This window comes from Spea bombifrons, chromosome 2 (genome assembly GCF_027358695.1).
Source record: "Spea bombifrons isolate aSpeBom1 chromosome 2, aSpeBom1.2.pri, whole genome shotgun sequence".
Taxonomy (NCBI): Eukaryota; Metazoa; Chordata; class Amphibia; order Anura; family Pelobatidae; genus Spea; species Spea bombifrons.
In genome coordinates, this window is record NC_071088.1 from 91,324,604 (window position 1) to 91,342,447 (window position 17,844).

General features: G+C 39.3%; 1 protein-coding gene across 4 annotated transcripts in view; it reads left to right on the plus strand.

The window, feature by feature from the left end:
• The window catches only part of INPP4A (inositol polyphosphate-4-phosphatase type I A), a 52,659-nt gene that overhangs the window by 9,831 nt on the left and 24,984 nt on the right, over positions 1 to 17,844 (plus strand). For all 4 annotated transcript variants that reach the window (XM_053455170.1, XM_053455172.1, XM_053455171.1 and 1 more), the window contains exons 2-13: positions 3,853 to 3,918; positions 5,632 to 5,800; positions 6,973 to 7,017; positions 8,010 to 8,128; positions 12,461 to 12,577; positions 13,005 to 13,084; positions 13,738 to 13,849; positions 14,055 to 14,145; positions 14,237 to 14,384; positions 14,896 to 15,026; positions 16,611 to 16,715; positions 17,365 to 17,473. In XM_053455170.1, the coding sequence (XP_053311145.1) occupies positions 5,707 to 5,800; positions 6,973 to 7,017; positions 8,010 to 8,128; positions 12,461 to 12,577; positions 13,005 to 13,084; positions 13,738 to 13,849; positions 14,055 to 14,145; positions 14,237 to 14,384; positions 14,896 to 15,026; positions 16,611 to 16,715; positions 17,365 to 17,473 (1,151 nt within the window). In that variant the 5' untranslated portion in view covers positions 3,853 to 3,918; positions 5,632 to 5,706. The remainder of the gene's footprint in view (positions 1 to 3,852; positions 3,919 to 5,631; positions 5,801 to 6,972; positions 7,018 to 8,009; positions 8,129 to 12,460; positions 12,578 to 13,004; positions 13,085 to 13,737; positions 13,850 to 14,054; positions 14,146 to 14,236; positions 14,385 to 14,895; positions 15,027 to 16,610; positions 16,716 to 17,364; positions 17,474 to 17,844) is intronic.

The following is a 17,844-nucleotide window of genomic DNA, read 5'->3' on the forward strand; positions in this document are numbered from 1 at the left end:
AGTTCTCGCAGCCATAGGTTACTACAGGGAATACCATTATGCAGAGCTTTGTTGTTAGTGTGTTGCCAGCTCCCATTGTATATTAGGAAGGGCCAACCTCAGTGAGCTTCTCCTGCAAGAAGGGCTGACCTTGCCTCCCATAATGTATGAATAACCAGAATGAGGAATCTGCACACTCCAAAAGAACCCAGGTGCTTAACTGTGCCAGGAAGGGCCAACTCCCCAATAAATCAAAGAGATAGATTAAGCTCCAGGCACAACTTGAAAAAGACCTCATTGTGAGGTCAAAACGTTGTTCTTTATCCCAGTAAATCTGCCTGACGTTGAAACTCTGTAGTGCCTGGAGCCTTTATTGATCCCATAATGTATGGACTTCACATTTAAGTTAACTGCCTATATAAAATCAAAAGTCGCAAAACAAACCACCAAGCTCAAGTTTGGAAAAGCAATGTCTTTCACGTCACCTTCCCAGCATTTAAAGGGCCAAACCATGTTTCGGTGTTTTATCACCTTAGACGCAAGTAGAATGGTCGTTTCAGCAGGAAAATCCTGTTGGAAGCTACTATGGTTAGACTAGTCTGGACTTTATTACCAAATATAAAACGGCTAAAGCATTCATCTGTTTTTCCTTGTTATGTTCACAATGCCACTTTTCACAAAAAGTCCCACGTTAATACTGTAAATGCAGAAGAGTTGATGTTACTGGAGGGTTAGAGGTGTTAAGTGTTGCGGCAGAAATGAACAATCATTTCCTCTAGTTTACTTTTTGTTTGCCTCATTGTCAGGAAAGAAGATGTGTGGGTGGTTATTTTAATATTTGAAGAACTAGCAACTGGTACTGGCAGGAGCGTTACCTAGCAATTATATTAATAACCCTTTTTTTTGGAAGTGCATGTCGGAACTAGCATCGGTGTCCTAAAGCAGAGAGTGATTAAAGGGCCAGTCTAATGTCCCTGACACCCCCACAATACAAGAATGCATATTAAAGTAACCCCAACCTGCTGATATGCATTGTTCAAAAAATGAAATGAACGGACACTGAATTGTCAGCCATGCTGCAAAAGCTACGTTCTTCTGCGAAAAAGACCACACAAAAACTTAGAGACCACGCAGATACAATATGCACTAAAGTGCATATGATGGCTGGAGTGTCCCTTTAAGTATTTAGCTTGAGTCATTTCTATTAAATTATCACATAGAAATTGCCAGTATGCTTGTGGATATTAAAAGGTCATACACAGATGTGGAGTAGTTAATGCAGCATGGTTTTCCTTTTCTAGAAAAGAACAAACCTCTGAGTCTAAGATAAAACATGAACAACTAAAGTAAAACAAACTTGTTTAAGTTCTGGGTTGAGATCTGTAGTTTAAAACAGCTCATCTTCAAAAGGTTGGTACAGTGTATATAGTTGGCATTGATTTATAAGCAGAGGTTATACATGATCATAGAACATCATCGTATTGCATCCCATTGTCCAGTTGATCCAGGGGGGGGGCAGGTTTTTTGGTAACGGTGTGGCAATTGTTTATTACAGAATGACATTTTTCTCTAGGATTCTGTGTTGCTCCAATTGGGACAACACTTTTGGAATTGGGGGGATAATGGCAGATTTCTAGTTGTGTGCCGGTAATTTACTTTCTAGGAAAAAGTTAATTTACTAACTTTCGTGTGTGCGTGGTGGACATCGCCAGGGAAGATGAGGAATACCACTAAGTCTGGAGACATGGGGGGAGAATTACATGTAAACAGGAATTCATGGCCTCAAAGAGACATGCATATGTCATCTTAATTTAACATGAGGTTATAATACATTTGCAGAGAAGTCCTACCGTATTTAACATGATGTAATAGAAGTGGCCGAGGTTATCGGTAATGTTAGATGGAGAGTGGTTAGTTAGATTAGAAGTAGCGGTGCGGATTCATATCTAATGTCACTTTTTTTTTTTTACTCTGTAGTGTATGCTGAATTTTTATTTGATTCTGAAATGTATGACAGTGTTTGGCGTTCTGTATCTTATTAAGCACTTTGTAGCTCCATACATGGCCACCAGTTACATATAGGAGAAGAGTCCAAAGGCAAGTCCCGAAATGCAGTGATTGAGTTACACTTGAGGAGCCAAGATCTATTATTCCTCGCTATGAGAAGGCACATGTGGTGAATTTATTATCTACTTGGCAGTTCTGGAATGGGGAGAAATTTGCCTCCCCAAGAGTCTCTTGTTTTGCTCAATGGTAAATGTTTCACAAGATGAAAACGTTTTAATGTGCTATTAAAATCAAACAAACAATTCTTCAAATCAACAGTTTTTATAAAAACAAAAATGTAAAACTAGTTTCCATCAACATATACATATGTATGTATGTGTATATATATATGTGTGTGTATATATATATATATATATATATATATATATATATATATATATATATATATATATATATATATATATATATATATTAGTATATCTGGAGACTACCATGGGTTGGTTACCTGGAGCTTGCTGAGGGGTAAGCTAGCCATGGGTACATCTGGGCCAGCTCCAGATATCCTTTAGTTGGTGGAGAGTGGGGAAGTCCATATGTTACCCCGCCACCCAGAGAAAGAAGAAAGTGACCGGTGGATGTAGGGCTTCATCAGCAGACTCCTTGTCAAACCTAGAGAGTTCCCAGGTATGCAGATAGAGCATTCTCTGGAGATAGCAAAAAGGCTTCCAGAATATGACCAGGAATTGTTTGGGTCAGGCTACCCTGGGGAAGGGGCTATTGTCTCCTGATTTTGGACAAAATGTGCTGTCCAGATGACTGTTTCAGGGTCCCCCGAAACTGCGGGGTAAATATGAAGTGTACTCACTTTTGTTGCCAAGGTTTAGACATTAATGGCTGTGTGTTATTTGGAGGGGAAAGCAAATTTACACTGTTATACAGGCTGTACCCTCACTACTTTACATTGTAGCAGAGTGTCATCTCTTTACTGTTATCACATGAAAATATATAATAAAATATTTACAAAAATGTGAGGCGTGTATATATGTATAATATACACTGTGTGTGTGTGTGTGTGTGTGTATGTCTTATTTCCATGGCACATTTCCAGGTTTCATTTTATTGGAGGGACATTATTATTTTGTCCATTTAGGCATATGTAATTAGCCGAAGGAAAATCTGTGACATCTGGCTTAATTACATAAATCCGAGATATCCAAGTGGCTGCTTGCTTCTGGTGCCTAGATTTTGTGTGTGTGTGTGTGTGTGTGTGTGTATATATATATATATATATATATATATATATATATATATATATATATATATATATATATATATATATATATATATATATATACACACACACACACACAATTACAACAATTATTGGAGTTCATACTGACTGGAACATTTAAAGGGACCACTTGGCTATCTCATCCATTAACTCGCAACAGTGTGTCTTTTGTTTGTTTGTTTTAAAGCTACATTACAGGAATTTGATGACAAATGACCATTTTGTCTATCTAGTCTGCCAAAATAAGAGATTCTAATCTGGCTGTATTTTTGTTATATGGTTGAATTCCTTGTTTGGAAGAACAATTCACTTACAAAAGAGTACCTTGGACCAGCCAAATGATTAAGACAACTGCTAACTGTGAATAGCATAAATCCACGTGCAGACATATAAACTGTGTGCCTTCTTACATGTATTATAATAAGCGCAGCATTAATCAGTGATACAGAATATTATATAACCTAATGAGATTTCTGTAGGAAATCAACATGCAGGTAAAAAAAACAGGTCTAATCAAACAATTTAAAAAAACTTGTCTTTTTCTTTTTCACAAGACTATTTATTTTCTTTTTCAGTGATTGTACCAAAGTCACAAAGAGCATAGGTACTGAAGGCAATGGATCTTGCTCAAGATGAATGAGGTGAGTAATGTTTATCAGAATGCACATTTGAGTAATCTGAAACTTCCTAAATAAAAATGTCAGAACAGATGTTTGTATAAACTAGTTACTCTCTTTTCTCTCGTTATAACAGAAAAAGGGGTGGAATGGGTGAAATGAAGAATTGCAGTAAAAGAGCTAGAAACGCTGTTTTCTATAGCATCCCTATTACATTTTACTGCATGCAGATCTGTTCAGGCATTCTTTAAGTATTGGCATTTTTCACGTAACTCCTCCTTCAGCCGCCTCTACTTAAAGCAGGAAGCATACTACAGTTTGCCTCTTGCTCATGCTCAGTAGGGCTCTAGAGTCAATGTGAGCTGATCCCAAGTTAAGATCACAAACAAACTCACATCTCGCATTTTGAGAATGAGTTATTGGCAATTAACATTCTATACCTTGCCTGTAAACTTTATTGTTGATTCTGTCGTGTCTGGATTCCTTTTACCTACGAAAACCAATAAACATTGGTTTGTCAAAATAACATAAATGGGGTTAGCAACAGCCAATCGCGTAACAAATATGGTAATTGTAGACCATTCCTTGTAGTTGAGACCGTCTAGTTTTTGCTTTCACAAGATATGAATGGTCACTCATATTTCAGGGTCGTAGCCCACAGGGACCAAACTGGACAGCAGTATTGTGCAATTTGTATTTCAATATCCTTTTCGCGGTTCTTACAAGACGTGCTATACCAAAGCAGTGGATGACCCAATTTCCTGTACTGCGGCCCTGTTCCTTATTCGGTTGTATGCATGTCGCATGCTGGATATGATGAAACGAACCTTGGGGAGCAAGTTTAATCACTTCTGGTTTTATGTTAAGCGATGACACTAAATTTCCTACATGATCTAATTGTTTGGTACACAGGTGGCAACTGATTAAATAGGTTGATTGCAGTTTCTAATTAAACCATCGGAAATGTGTCAGTATAAAGAACACCTACAGATTTACTGGAAGCAATTGTATTATACTAAATTTGGATCCTTTGGTGAGAATTAAGAGGAAATTTTGTGTATTTTGTAGAGTACAGTTTCTCTCCGAGGATTCGGTCCCCTTTTGTATTTGTCATATAACATATAATTTTAGTGCATTTATGTACCATTCTCGTTTCCTCCTACATATAAACCAAGAGAAATTAAATTTAGGTTTGTACTTAGTTAGCTATGTAGGTACCAGTGTCCCTGCATGAGTTAGTAAATAAAGGTTAAAAACACACACAAAGAAACACATTGTTTTATACATTGGTCCATGTTACGCTAACACCTACACGGTCTGTAATGAGATGTCCCTTTTCTTGGGTAACTGAAACTGCCAAGCATCTTTTTGATTTGACCCCCCCCGGAGATATTCCCTCTGTAATAGGGTAACTACATTGGTTAATCTATTTCATGACACTCATGCATTTCAGATGTTGCTGACCAACACATAAAGTGCTTCCTTTGTATATGCAGAATGGATAGATGAGTAACTGATTCCCTTCGGTGAATTTGTAGATACTGCAGGGCAGGCCCTGTCTGCTTGGATCCAAACAAATTGAGTATGTGAAGCTTCTGTCCATGTAGTACAGAAGAGTTGCCTCTACAAGGATGATGTCCATTTAGGACCTCTGTGTATTTTAGTTACTGTCACCATTTGTCTTCCATATCAAAAAAACAGATTTAATGTCAATATTATTTCTGATTTTCTTTTTAGGTTTTCCAAATCCCAGGAACAAGAAGTTTTATCTCTACCATCTGGACGGTGTGAGATCGCCCTCCTTATGACAAAATGACAGCAAGGGAACACAGTAGCCCGCGCCATGGAGTCAGGCCCCACTCCACCATTGATGTTACATCTGAAATGTTGGGATTATCATTGGCTGGTACTTGTTTTCCCTTTTAAACTTGTTTAAATTGAATATACAGACACACTACAAAACACAATTCACGAGTAATTCTGCCTTTCTTGCTCCTGATCCTAATTGTAACTTTCAGTATTCATGCTCTAAACAAAGAAATGAAAGAACAAGAATGAATATTGGTTCTTGCTGTTCACTCCATGTGCTACATTTCAAGTTGATTTATGTAAAAGTATGCAGTTTGTATCTCGCATTTGATATCCGTCTGCAATCCTAGGCCAGTGAAAGAGAAAATGCCTACAAAGATCAAGCAAACAATCCCGTTTTCTTGTTTGGTCAGGATGGGCTAAAATCAAAGCAGATTACTGGGGTGCCAACGCTGCTTTTCATATCAGGGTGGGGAAGTGGTGTCTTTTTCCACTCCTCTCCAGCTCTGCCCGTGCCTCGCCTCAGTGCGTGTGTGTGTGCGTGTGTGCGTGTGTGCGTGTGTGCGTGTGTGCGTGTGTGCGCACCATTTACTCCCATAAACCGCAGGATGGGGCAGTATGCTCTTTTGACCCAGCAATGCATTTATCTTCGTTACTGCCCTAGGCCTGAGCCAGGACAGTGTCTCCATCCACCCTTCTTATTGCTGAGCGCATCAATATGATGTCATATCCAGGCACTCTGCTTCTTAAGGACCTGTGGCCCCTGGGAACAACATTCTATGGAGGCTATGCCAGCTTGGATCTCCCTTGTGCCTGGCCTATGGAGCAGAGGTGCACCCGGGAACCTAATCATGCAATACATCGATCTTCCCACAGTATGGTGGCTGAGGGGCTGCTGGACAAATCTATTTTTTTTCCAACTGCCCCACTTGGATATCACAAATGTATTATTATGAATTTTATGGTAATATCTTTTTTTGTGTGTCGAAAGAAACGTATGAATTGCCAAACCCATGAGTTTCACAACGGATAAAGAAGTCTTTTAATCTCAATATTTGCTGTACAGAATGTTAAATATGTACACAGTTAGGCACATATAGGCATATTTTTTTGGGGGGTTCTATTTATTATTACAAAGATTATTTTTGTTGTCCGTCTTCTTCAAATATGTTACAGTGTATATTAAATATTTTTGTAAAATCTTTGTATTATAATCTTGACATTATTAAGATAAAATGGTTAGTAAATTTTGCTCCCTTATGTTTACAGGAAACTTTCAGGACCCCGATGAGCCAATATTAGAATTTAGTTTAGGTAAGATGATTACCTAACATATCCACTATCTATTATTATTATTATTTATTTATTTTGTAAATACTATGTGGTGTATTATATGATATAGCCAGCAGCACTGAATACACAAATCTTTCCTAAAACGCATGTCCGTGTTCTTTTGATTTGCCATTGTCATAAAGAACTTCCATAGCCTGAAACATGTAAAGTACATGCATAAGCCTTGTTTCCCCTGTATTTTAGAGTCTTTAGTTATAGGTGGCACTTTTTATTGGGACAGTGTAGGAAAAGATGTAGAGTCAGATAAGCTTTAAGGACCTCAGAGCTCTCAATGTCCCAAAAGTTATTGTGACTCTGGCATCTACCGCTAAAGACTTTTTTTTCAGACCAATATGAATGTCTCCACTTCCTTACACCCAATATACAGTATAGCAGTGATAAAATGTAGTATTTGTTTCATGTGCATAATTCCACCAAATAGAAGGGATGGCTTTTGTTGCACATTAATGTCCATAAAACATAACTCTGTGGGCAGAGCCGGCCTTAAGTGTTCTGGTGCCCTGTGCGGACTACTCCTCTGCCCCCCCCCCCCGGAATAATGCCGGCGCTCAGTATGAAACACCGGCACTGAAACATGATGGATGTTAAATAAAGTTAAAAAAACAAACAAAATTTAAGTCCCGGGCAGGCGCCCCTGTTGCCATGGAAAACCCCTAAGGCCGGCCCTGTCTGTGGGTGAGATTGCATTGAATAAGTTATATATATAATATATAGTATAATTAGGAGGTGAAATGGACACTTGGACACTCTATTTACTAAAGAAACACCTTTTTTTACATCTCAGTTATTATTGAAGCGGTGTTTCTCATCTGTACCCTTCTTTCTTTTCTCAAACCAGGAATTTGTATAGACTAAATTAAACACTTTGAGTTGAAAATTATTGTTGTTTTTGTATGTGTAATAAACCAATTTTCCAATAAATTAACCTTACTTTTTCTTTTCCCTCCCAAAAGCATGTAGTGAACTTACTACGCCATCACTGGATAGGAAGCCCAATAGCTTTGTCGCCGTTAGTGTCACCACCCCACCTCAGGCTTTCTGGACAAAGCATGCGCAGACAGAGATTATTGAGGTGAGCGCTAAAGCCTAAATCAGCATTTCTTGTTAAGGTGATGTATGGTACAAGGTGACAAGTTTACCCTTTTTAAGAAGCTGTTCCTTTTTCAGTTTTCTTTTTAGTGTCAGTTTCTTTCTGACGTAATATGGCTACAGAATGCAGGGCCCAAAAACATAAATCTCCCTTTAACTCCCTAAGTTACCTTAGGACGTACTTGTACGTCCTTAAAGCTTGTGGTAAGAAGTCCATTTGGGCTCTCCACTACAGGGGAGCTCTATCGACTCCCCTCTGTCGAAAACATTTAAAAAATCACTACCCCAAGTCAATTAGCATTAAAAAAAAATATATAATATGGAGCAGTAAGTAAAGCATTGCTTTCTGGAACATAAAACATATGTATCTGGGCTATGACTTTAATCAGGGGGTGTTACTGAACATAAATTGGGTCATTGTTCAGCTGTTGCACTTACAGTATAAAAGAAAAGTTAAGCAAGATTGCAACAATGTGATTTTTTTTTTATTTTTTTTTCTGTTTCAGTATATGTTTCTTTTTTTTCTTTTTAATGTATTAAAAAAAAATATTAAATTTTATGTATTTCCATGATTTTTAAAGAAGACTCTTCTTTTCCTCCTGAGCAAAATTATGTATAATTTCTGCGAGTTCATCCAATATGGAAAAAGGGAATCATGGTTTGATAAACCTATGGTAAAAATGTCAAAACATATTTTGGTCATTTGGTTAAGGAAACCAGTGAGACGGATTATAACTAGACATATTTATTAAAATTAAAAGCAAACAATCTACTTGTAAATCATATAAGTTGGTTTAACCACTTCAGTCCCCTATAGATGTACCGGTATGTCCATAAAACACATCTAAAGAAACCCCTGACCTTCATTTGACAACCTGGACTCCCCCTGTCAGCAGAAGCCAGCATTGCTGGCTTTCTGCTGCCCGATCTCATGTAACAGCATCGGGCATTCCCTTCTGGGTCGCGTCACTGCTGACATCACCCGGCAGGTCATCGGAGGACAGGATATCCCCTGCAGGTCGCTCCGATGAGGCACAGATCACAGACACTATGATATCTATGCAAGCCTGTGGAGATTTGCATAGAGATCACAGTGTGATCGGTGCAGGGGGATCGCAGGGAGGAAAGTGAGAAACCAGTGCATTTAAACTATTTTTCAGCATGTTTATGTTTTTTGAAAATAGTTTTCCTATTTATGTTTATTTATTTTTTTTCCCTCTTCAAAAATGTTACATATTTGAATAGCACATAGTAGCACATCGTCACATGATGGCCAGCAGGCTAAAATTGTAAATGCTTGTACTTCGATGCCACTATAATGCATGTGTGTGGAATACAATATTGCATGCATAGATGTATGTAGAAATGTGAGGACATACATAGCCTATTGCATTCGCGATTCTTGTCGTACTGGTATGATACGTAAACAATGCCGTACAACCTGTTTGGTTGGCTTGGTCACATCTTCGAGTCATCGTGACTTGTGTTTTACAGGGTTTTTATGTTTTAATATAAATATTTGAGATGCACCGATATATCGGTTGCCGAAATATATCATCTGAAAAGGGCTTACCTGTGCGTTGGTCACACACACTGCGAGCAGTGTCTCTTGTATTGGCCAGGGGAAAGAGGAACCCATGCACGTCACATGATGCTGCTCCTTTCCTTCTTCCCCTGGGGGCGGGGCAATAGAAGTTGCTCACATAGCAACATAGAGGGAAGCAGCAGAGCCCCTGCAGAAGTCTGCAAGTGAGAGATCTGCTGTTTAGGTAGGACGGTGGGGGAGGGTGTTTGAGCAAGTATGTGTGATTAAGGGAATGAATACGAGTATATGAATGAGTGAATTAATGTTTGTGAATGAGTGTGTGTGTGATAGCGTAGGGGTGTAGGAACCCCTAAAAATCTGGGGGGTAGCATTTTTACCCATCAGATACCTCTTTCCTCACTATTCCCTACCACACTGTGCCCCCATCTTTTTTTTTTTTTTTTTTTTTTTTTTTGCAAACACGTACAATAATATATAACTTGAAACACTGGTAAAAATTATGTACATTTAATACATTAAATATAGGAAAAAATAGCTAATCTTTGTAAGAAAAAACTTTTTTATAATTTTGAAAAATTGGACCCTAGGCAATCATTTCCTTGGGCCCTGCTCCACGCTCCCTAGCATATGCAATCACTCCCTCCGCTCCCACAGCAAAAAATATTTGCCACACTGACTACAGATTAGGGGAAGACTGTGAGAGTCAGTGCAGTCTTCCCTCCTTCTGACCTTACCATGACATTAAGAGGTCCCTTTGCCCCCTCATTCACTAAGCCATACCTCTCTTTTACTTACTCCCTGTAGTTCAGGTATAAATCGAATAAACAACACATGTAAACAGCGCTTGAATAAGACCTACAAGCCCTATATTTGCGGGTATATATAAATAATGCATGGAAACATAGCATAGCAGATACAGATAACACACAAACCCAGGTTTGCTGGTATAAATCAACTTTGAGCCATCTTTGTCTCTAAACAGTCCACCTTGTGCCATCTTTGTCCCATAAACACCATGTCTGTGCCATCTTGGACCCCGATGCTCGAACACCTTACTTGTGCCATCTTTGCCTTTCCCTAAATCACATCATGATACACCTATCCATTAATGCATTCTCACAAATCATTCAAGCAATTTATCCACACATTAATTCATCCATTCTCTTACTCTTACTCTAATTTTCACTCTTTATTTCAATATATACTACCCCTTTCTTACTTTCTATCAACCCTTTCTCACCATCTACCCCTCACTCCTTCTCACCATCTACCCCTCACTCCTTTTCACCATCTACCGTCTCCCCCCTTCTGACTATCTACCGTCTCCCCTATTCTCACTATCTACCGTTTCTCCCCCCTTCTCACTATCTACCGCCCCCCTCACTATCTACCATCTCTCCCCCTTCTCATTATCTACCATCTCTCCCCCTTCTCACTATCTACCCTCTCTTCCCCCTTCTCACTATCTACCGCCCCCCCTCTCCCTATCTACCATCTCTCCCCCCTTCTCACTATCTACCATCTCCTTATCCCCCTTTGTAGTTCAGTTACCTTGCTGAAGTCCTGTGGTGGGAGCACAAGGCCTTTGTCTCGCTGTTCTGCCGCGGTGTGCGTGGCTTCACTGCTGATAGCATGGCATAGGGAGCCTGTAATCACACTCCTATCGGTTTTTTTTTGGTTTTTTTTGTCCAATTTTGGTGTTAACCACCCTTTTATTAAAAGTAAGTAACCAAAATTGCTAACAGGTATCACACTCCTATCATGCCCAGGCAACCAGTACATGCTGGGATCTGGGTATGAATGGGCATGATAGGAGTGTGATTGCTGTTAGCAATTATATATATATATATATATATATATATATATATATATATATATATATATATATATATATATATATATATATATATATATATATATATATATATTATAATGTGTGTGTATATATATATATATATATATATATATTAATACATACATATATATATATATATATATATATATATATATATATATGTATATGTATGTATTAATATTGTTGTTGGGTTTTTTTTGTTTGTTTGTTTTTTTTTTTTTAAGGTGGGGGGGTCATTTTCTGTTTTGGCCGAGTGAATGATGAATTTTCGGTTTCGGTCCAAAATTTTCATTTCAGTGAATACCTAATAAATATGTTTGCCATGTCCTTTATATACAGGATTTTAAAGTGATGTTTGAGTCATTAGTTTACAGGAAATGGTCTGATCTCATTCTCCTCTGTGGATTCCACTTAGTTTGGGATCACATATGGGGTTAAATGGCTAAGATGGAGTAATCACCATGAAACCTACTTTTTGTACTGAAGTTTATACATAAAAAGACATAGCAACATAGCATGATGATTTCACTATTTATGACTACCCGTGATAAGATCACTTTTATTCATATCTGATACTGTTTCCAGGCAGTCATTTAGCCACTGATGTCAAGCACACTATTTTAATTTTCTTAGTGATATGACACTTGGTATAATAGAGGATATACGTGGGGGTTTTCAGTTTCCTCCCAAGCATGCACACAGAAGCTATTTGCAGATATTCAAACTGTCTACAAATTTCTTCCATCAATTTATCTGCATTTCCATCAGCCCGCAAATCCATAAATCAGGAGATAGGCATCCAATCCTGATAACCAGCAATAGATCCCATATGATCACTTTAGGACCATAAGTAAATATTTTTGCTTTGATTGTTAACTTGAGTGTTTCCTGTATTTTCCCCAATTTTCTTGTAGGGAACCAGTAACCCAACGTTTCTTAGCAGCATTGCCTTTTTCCAAGACTCGCTCATAAATCAGATGACTCAGATCAAACTCTCAGTGTATGATGTCAAAGACCGATCTCAGGGAACTGTAAGTACCTTGGATATTTTGGGTCTGTGAAATAAAAAATCACCAGTGCTAAATATGACATGTCATGTTTTTTTTTTTTTTTTTTCCTGAACTTGTGATCTTTTTATCCTTTAACAACAAGGATAACTGTTTTGTTAATGTGAGTGGTATTTTTCTAATGTCAGTCATTTTGGGTAGTTTGGCTTTTTTAAAGGACTATTGTAAACAAAAAATAAGATGTCATCAGTGATTCTTATAGATAGCCGGTACCAAAGGACTACCTATGGCCCCATGACTGGTTCCTTAGGTATTCTTTTAGGAATCATGGAGTGACTCAAGACTCGCTTCTTATTTTAACACACATCACTACCTTAACAATATAAAATGATCAAAAACATGAATGATAAGATTTTGAAGTGGACCTCTGCTTTTTGTTCTCTTGATACAGATGTATTTGCTGGGCTCTGCAAAGTTTACAGTAAAGGACCTGATAAAGGAAAAGAGCCACTGTTTACAGCTGACAGTGTGGTCAGTATTGCATATTTGGTCATCTTTATTCATGACACAGGCTTTTCATGTACTGTGTGTAGCTCAAGTTCTTCTGTCTCTGGGAGTGTATATTGTATACCAATCACCTTTTTCCACTGGCCCTTGTTTGCCATACCCCTCTGTTGCAAAATCCAAAGCGCTCCTATTTGTGTTAAAGTACATTTGTAACCCAAATGCTATTAGCACCATTTGTTGTATTTATCTTAAATGCCTACAGCTTGTGTTTTGATTTTTCAAGTGTTCCCAGGGTTGTATCCATGGAATTGGTGTATTGTAGCACCCAGCTTGTAGGATTTGCCCTACTTGTCCACATTCAGTATATAAATCCATTTATAAAAGCCCCAGTGTTGCCACCCAGGATCTAGTCCCTGTTTTAGGACAAATCAAATAAAAATGTCTGCTTTACTAATGTCAATGCATTGGCCATGTGTTCTGTGTGGCAGACGTACTTTCACTTAAATTCCCACACCGCTCGCTTCTTCATTCTCTCCTTTGCCGTCATCACCTACTTAATTCTCCTTCACACCCCAGGCACCTACTTTTGGTCTTTCCGACACCATCCCGTTGCTCAAACCTATCCATATCTGGTATTGTACATGTAGGCTGAAGTTAATAGTCCTCCTTTGCCACAGGTCGGCTGAGCAAGCGCGTGTTGGTAATGTTATGGTAAAAGGCTGGCAAATGGATGAGAAAACGGACCAGCGTCCTCCGGTCAATAGGTCACCAGACACCATTAATGGAAGGGTGAGTGAGTGCTGTCCTTGATGTAATAGTACATTCCCTTTTTATTCCCAAGCTCACTGTTTTGGGCCAACTAGTCTTCTTCTGTTCAGCTGTTATTTAAAAAAAAAATGCATTATGTAATTTTAGTAGATGTTTGAATACTTACATTGAGCATGTAGGGCAATGGAATGTTCTGCGTATAACGACCTTTCCTTTGCCTTTTCAGACTGTTCTTCCAGTTGATGAAAGTTTAACAGAATCACTTGGAATCCGGTCAAAATACGCATCGTTGAGAAAAGATACTTTATTAAAATCGGGTAAATGTACTGAAAAAACGTTCCCTGTCTCAAACATTTGTTTTGCAATTTGCACTTTCTGATATCTTGTTGTTTTGATTGCCTTCCCTAGTGTTTGGTGGAGCTATTTGCCGCATGTATCGCTTCCCGTCCACGGACGGCAACCACCTGCGGATACTGGAGCAAATGGCTGAGAGCGTTCTGTCTTTGCACATCCCCAGGCAGTTTGTGAAGCTACTGCTGGAGGAGGATGCGGCCAGGTTAGGTTTTATCACCTCTCAAATATTCATAGTCGTACCTCTGGTAGTAACTTGCTGCAGTTGGCAAATTCCTCTTTAGTGTGCCAGCATTAAGATATCACAAACATAAGATCTTAGAAGATATTGTTAATTTATTTAAGCGATGTTGAAGTGAATGGTAACATAGATTGCCATACAGAAGTAATACGGACCAGTAGTTATTTCAGATGCGTTGTGTTATCTTGTGGTTGACCATAACTTAGGTTGAGACATTGTTCTTCCTACCCGATAGTCCAGATCTAAAAATACTTTTAGCAGCCAGTATATTCAACAGCTGATTTAACTGTAGGTTTTTAGGGATAATGGTAAAAAGAGCAAATTATGGATGAACTACATAATGTTAATGAATTTACATATTTTATTTTGAACATCCCATTAACTAGAACACCTGAATACATGTTAACATTGTTATGTAATGCTACACTAATGGTGCATGTTGAAATTGAATTGGCACGCTCTCCTGTTCCACCAGAGTATGTGAGCTTGAAGAGCTGGGGGAGCTTTCTCCGTGCTGGGAAAATCTTCGCAGACAGATAGTGACTCAATATCAAACAATCATCTTGACGTACCAAGAGAACCTGACCAACCTCCATCAATACAAAGGTCAGTTCTCCAGAACCTTGCCGCATGCGTTTGCCTGGCCGCCAGCCATTTACCGAACACATCTCCCTGCACATCATATACTTACCTCCAGCCAGCCCCTGGCTCAACAAACACTGAAAACTTCAAACATTCCCTTTAATTTCAATGGTGAGCACTTTACTGCCACTGATTAGCTGCTTCAAGTTGCCGACAAATGTCGGACCATGGAGGAGGGAAGCAGTTGATGCAGCAGGGCTCCAGCACCTCGGTTAGATAAGTGCTTTTTACTTTGGAAGAATGAGGAGGTGTTGCATATTAGACTGTGCTTTTAAGCGTAAAATGTCAAAGTACACACCAGTTGGTTAACAGAAAGTTTCTTGTTCTATTAAAGCTCCTTCTGCCTTTTTATATACAGACAGGGCCGGCCTTTGGGGTGTGCGACCTGTGCGACCGCACAGGGCGCCACACTCCAGGGGGCGCCGCCGCGGGGTCCTCCGCCGCCGCGGGGTCCTCCTCTGCCACCGCCGCCGCGGGGTCCTCCTCCGCTGCCGCCGCCGCCCCCTCTGCACCTAAATGAAAACATTGTTGGTTTTTTTGTTGTTGGTTTTTTTAACTTTATTTAACAACCTCCATGTTAAATAAAGTTTTTTTTAACTTTATTTAACATGGAGGATGTTAAATAAAGTTAAAAAAAACAACAACAAAAAAAAACAACAATGTTTTCATTTATGTCCCGGGCAGGGGCGCCGAGCGGTTGCTCGTGAAGTTCTCTGCAACCGCTCGACGCCCCTTACTCTCCGTGACTCCGTCGCGGTGCCGGCGCTCAACATGAAATGCCGGCAGGACTCCTCAAGGTAAGTTAGGATAAGGAGAAGTAGGGAGAGCGGGGGGGTAGTTTGAAGGGGCAGAGGGGGTAGTTTGAAGGGGCAGAGGGGGGGGGTAGTTTGAAGGGGCAGAGGGGGGGGTAGTTTGAAGGGGCAGAGGGGGGGTAGTTTGAAGGGGCAGGGGGGGTAGTTTGAAGGGACAGGGGGGGTAGTTTGAAGGCACAGGGGGGGGTAGTTTGAAGGGGCAGAGGGGGGTAGTGAGGGGGGGGCGCCAGAGGAGTAGTTCGCACAGGGCGCCGGAACACCTAGGGCCGGCTCTGTATACAGATGTATGCAAAATCGCATGTCTTAAGTGAAGTATGATCTCCGTGTATTCTCAGCATGCCTTTGGTCCACACCATGACACAAAGTACACAAATTGTAGCACCATTAAGTTCTTTAAGCCATGTTTTTATCCACAATTGTCATTTAGACCATGCTTTATGTAAATAAAAATCCTTTTACTACAGTGCACTTTTTTTGTGACGGCACAAAATAAATATGTATTGGGAAAGCTTTGGGAGATATAGAATTCCTATGGCTTTTGTGAAAGTTAACCCAAGTCGCAAAACTTACAAGTAAAGAGACTGAATTATTTTTCAGTTTTTCTTGATAGATGCCTTGGCAAAGCTTATGGTGACCTTTTTACGAAACATTTTTTGATTTTTATAAGAAAGTTATTTTGAGTGTTGTGTGAAATTCAAAGTGTTAAACTGAATATTCTATCTTTTTCTATTTGTAGGTGTATCTTTTAAAGCAAGCAACTTGAAGGGAGATAAAAAACTAGAATTTGTTCCTACAAATTTACACATTCAGAGAATGCGGGTTCAGGATGAGTCTGGTTCAGGTATCCACGTTTTGTATTGCTCTTGTCAGACTCTGGCTTGTGAACCTTTTGTTGGGTACTGCTGGAGATGCCACCAAGTCAGGACAAGGGGAGAGGTCTTTCACTGGGACATATTTAGAGCTATACACATTCATTTAAGTGCAAAACTACTAACTGTGCCCTGTTCACCTGGTTACAAGAGTAAATTGAGCTGATGCATTGAGGGCAACTTTTGTTTTATGATGATGAGTCATTAAAGTGGCTTGTCCAAGTTGAATGACAAGTCCTGTAATGTAAAAGACATTGTTTTACCATATCCCTTTAGGATATTCCTTAGATATCAATTGGTGCTCCATCTGAAGAAGGGACCCCTGAGGTCCTGAAAGCATATATAATGTTACAGCTTTCTATGTATGTCCAAAAGAAGGCATCTGCTTTGAATAAAAACTCCATTGCTTAGATATCAATGAATATGTTTGCGTGTATCTACAAATGCATATGCTTGCATGTGTGTATGTATTTAACCAGGCTCAAGAAATTCTATGGCCTTATCTCTTTCTGGCTCCTAACCTCTAAGCAAATGTTCTCTAGCCCTGGACTGTAATATAATGTTTATAAACTGTGTGTGATTAAGTAATCATGACCTTTTGTTTTTCTTATAACTCTGTAGACCAGAACTATGATATTGTGACTATAGGCGCACCAGCTGCCCACTGCCAAGGGTTTAAATCTGGGGGACTACGGAAGCATCTGCACAAGTTTGAAGAGGCAAAGAAACAGTAAGGACACTTCTCAGTTATCTCCTAAGACAGAGAAGGTACCCAGTGTGCTGTGCCCTAGAAGCAGGATTGGCAGCCATGCATCTTGTTTTAGTTAAGCGACTAGCTACAGTACAGGAGACGGTACTTGGAGTATGTACCCCATGCTAAGCTTATCCACCTTGTGCCACTAGGTTTCAGAAAGAAGCATAGTTGTACGCCTCTGTCCTTTCCCTAGTAATACTGTTATTATACTCTATTTATACTTGATGCTTCCGGATACTTGCCTAGCTAGATATTGTTCACAATTTCCTTTGATGTGTGCTTTTTACTACATGTATTTGTCATTTGAATTACTCCAGGGACCTGGACTATTTTAGTATTGTTTAACC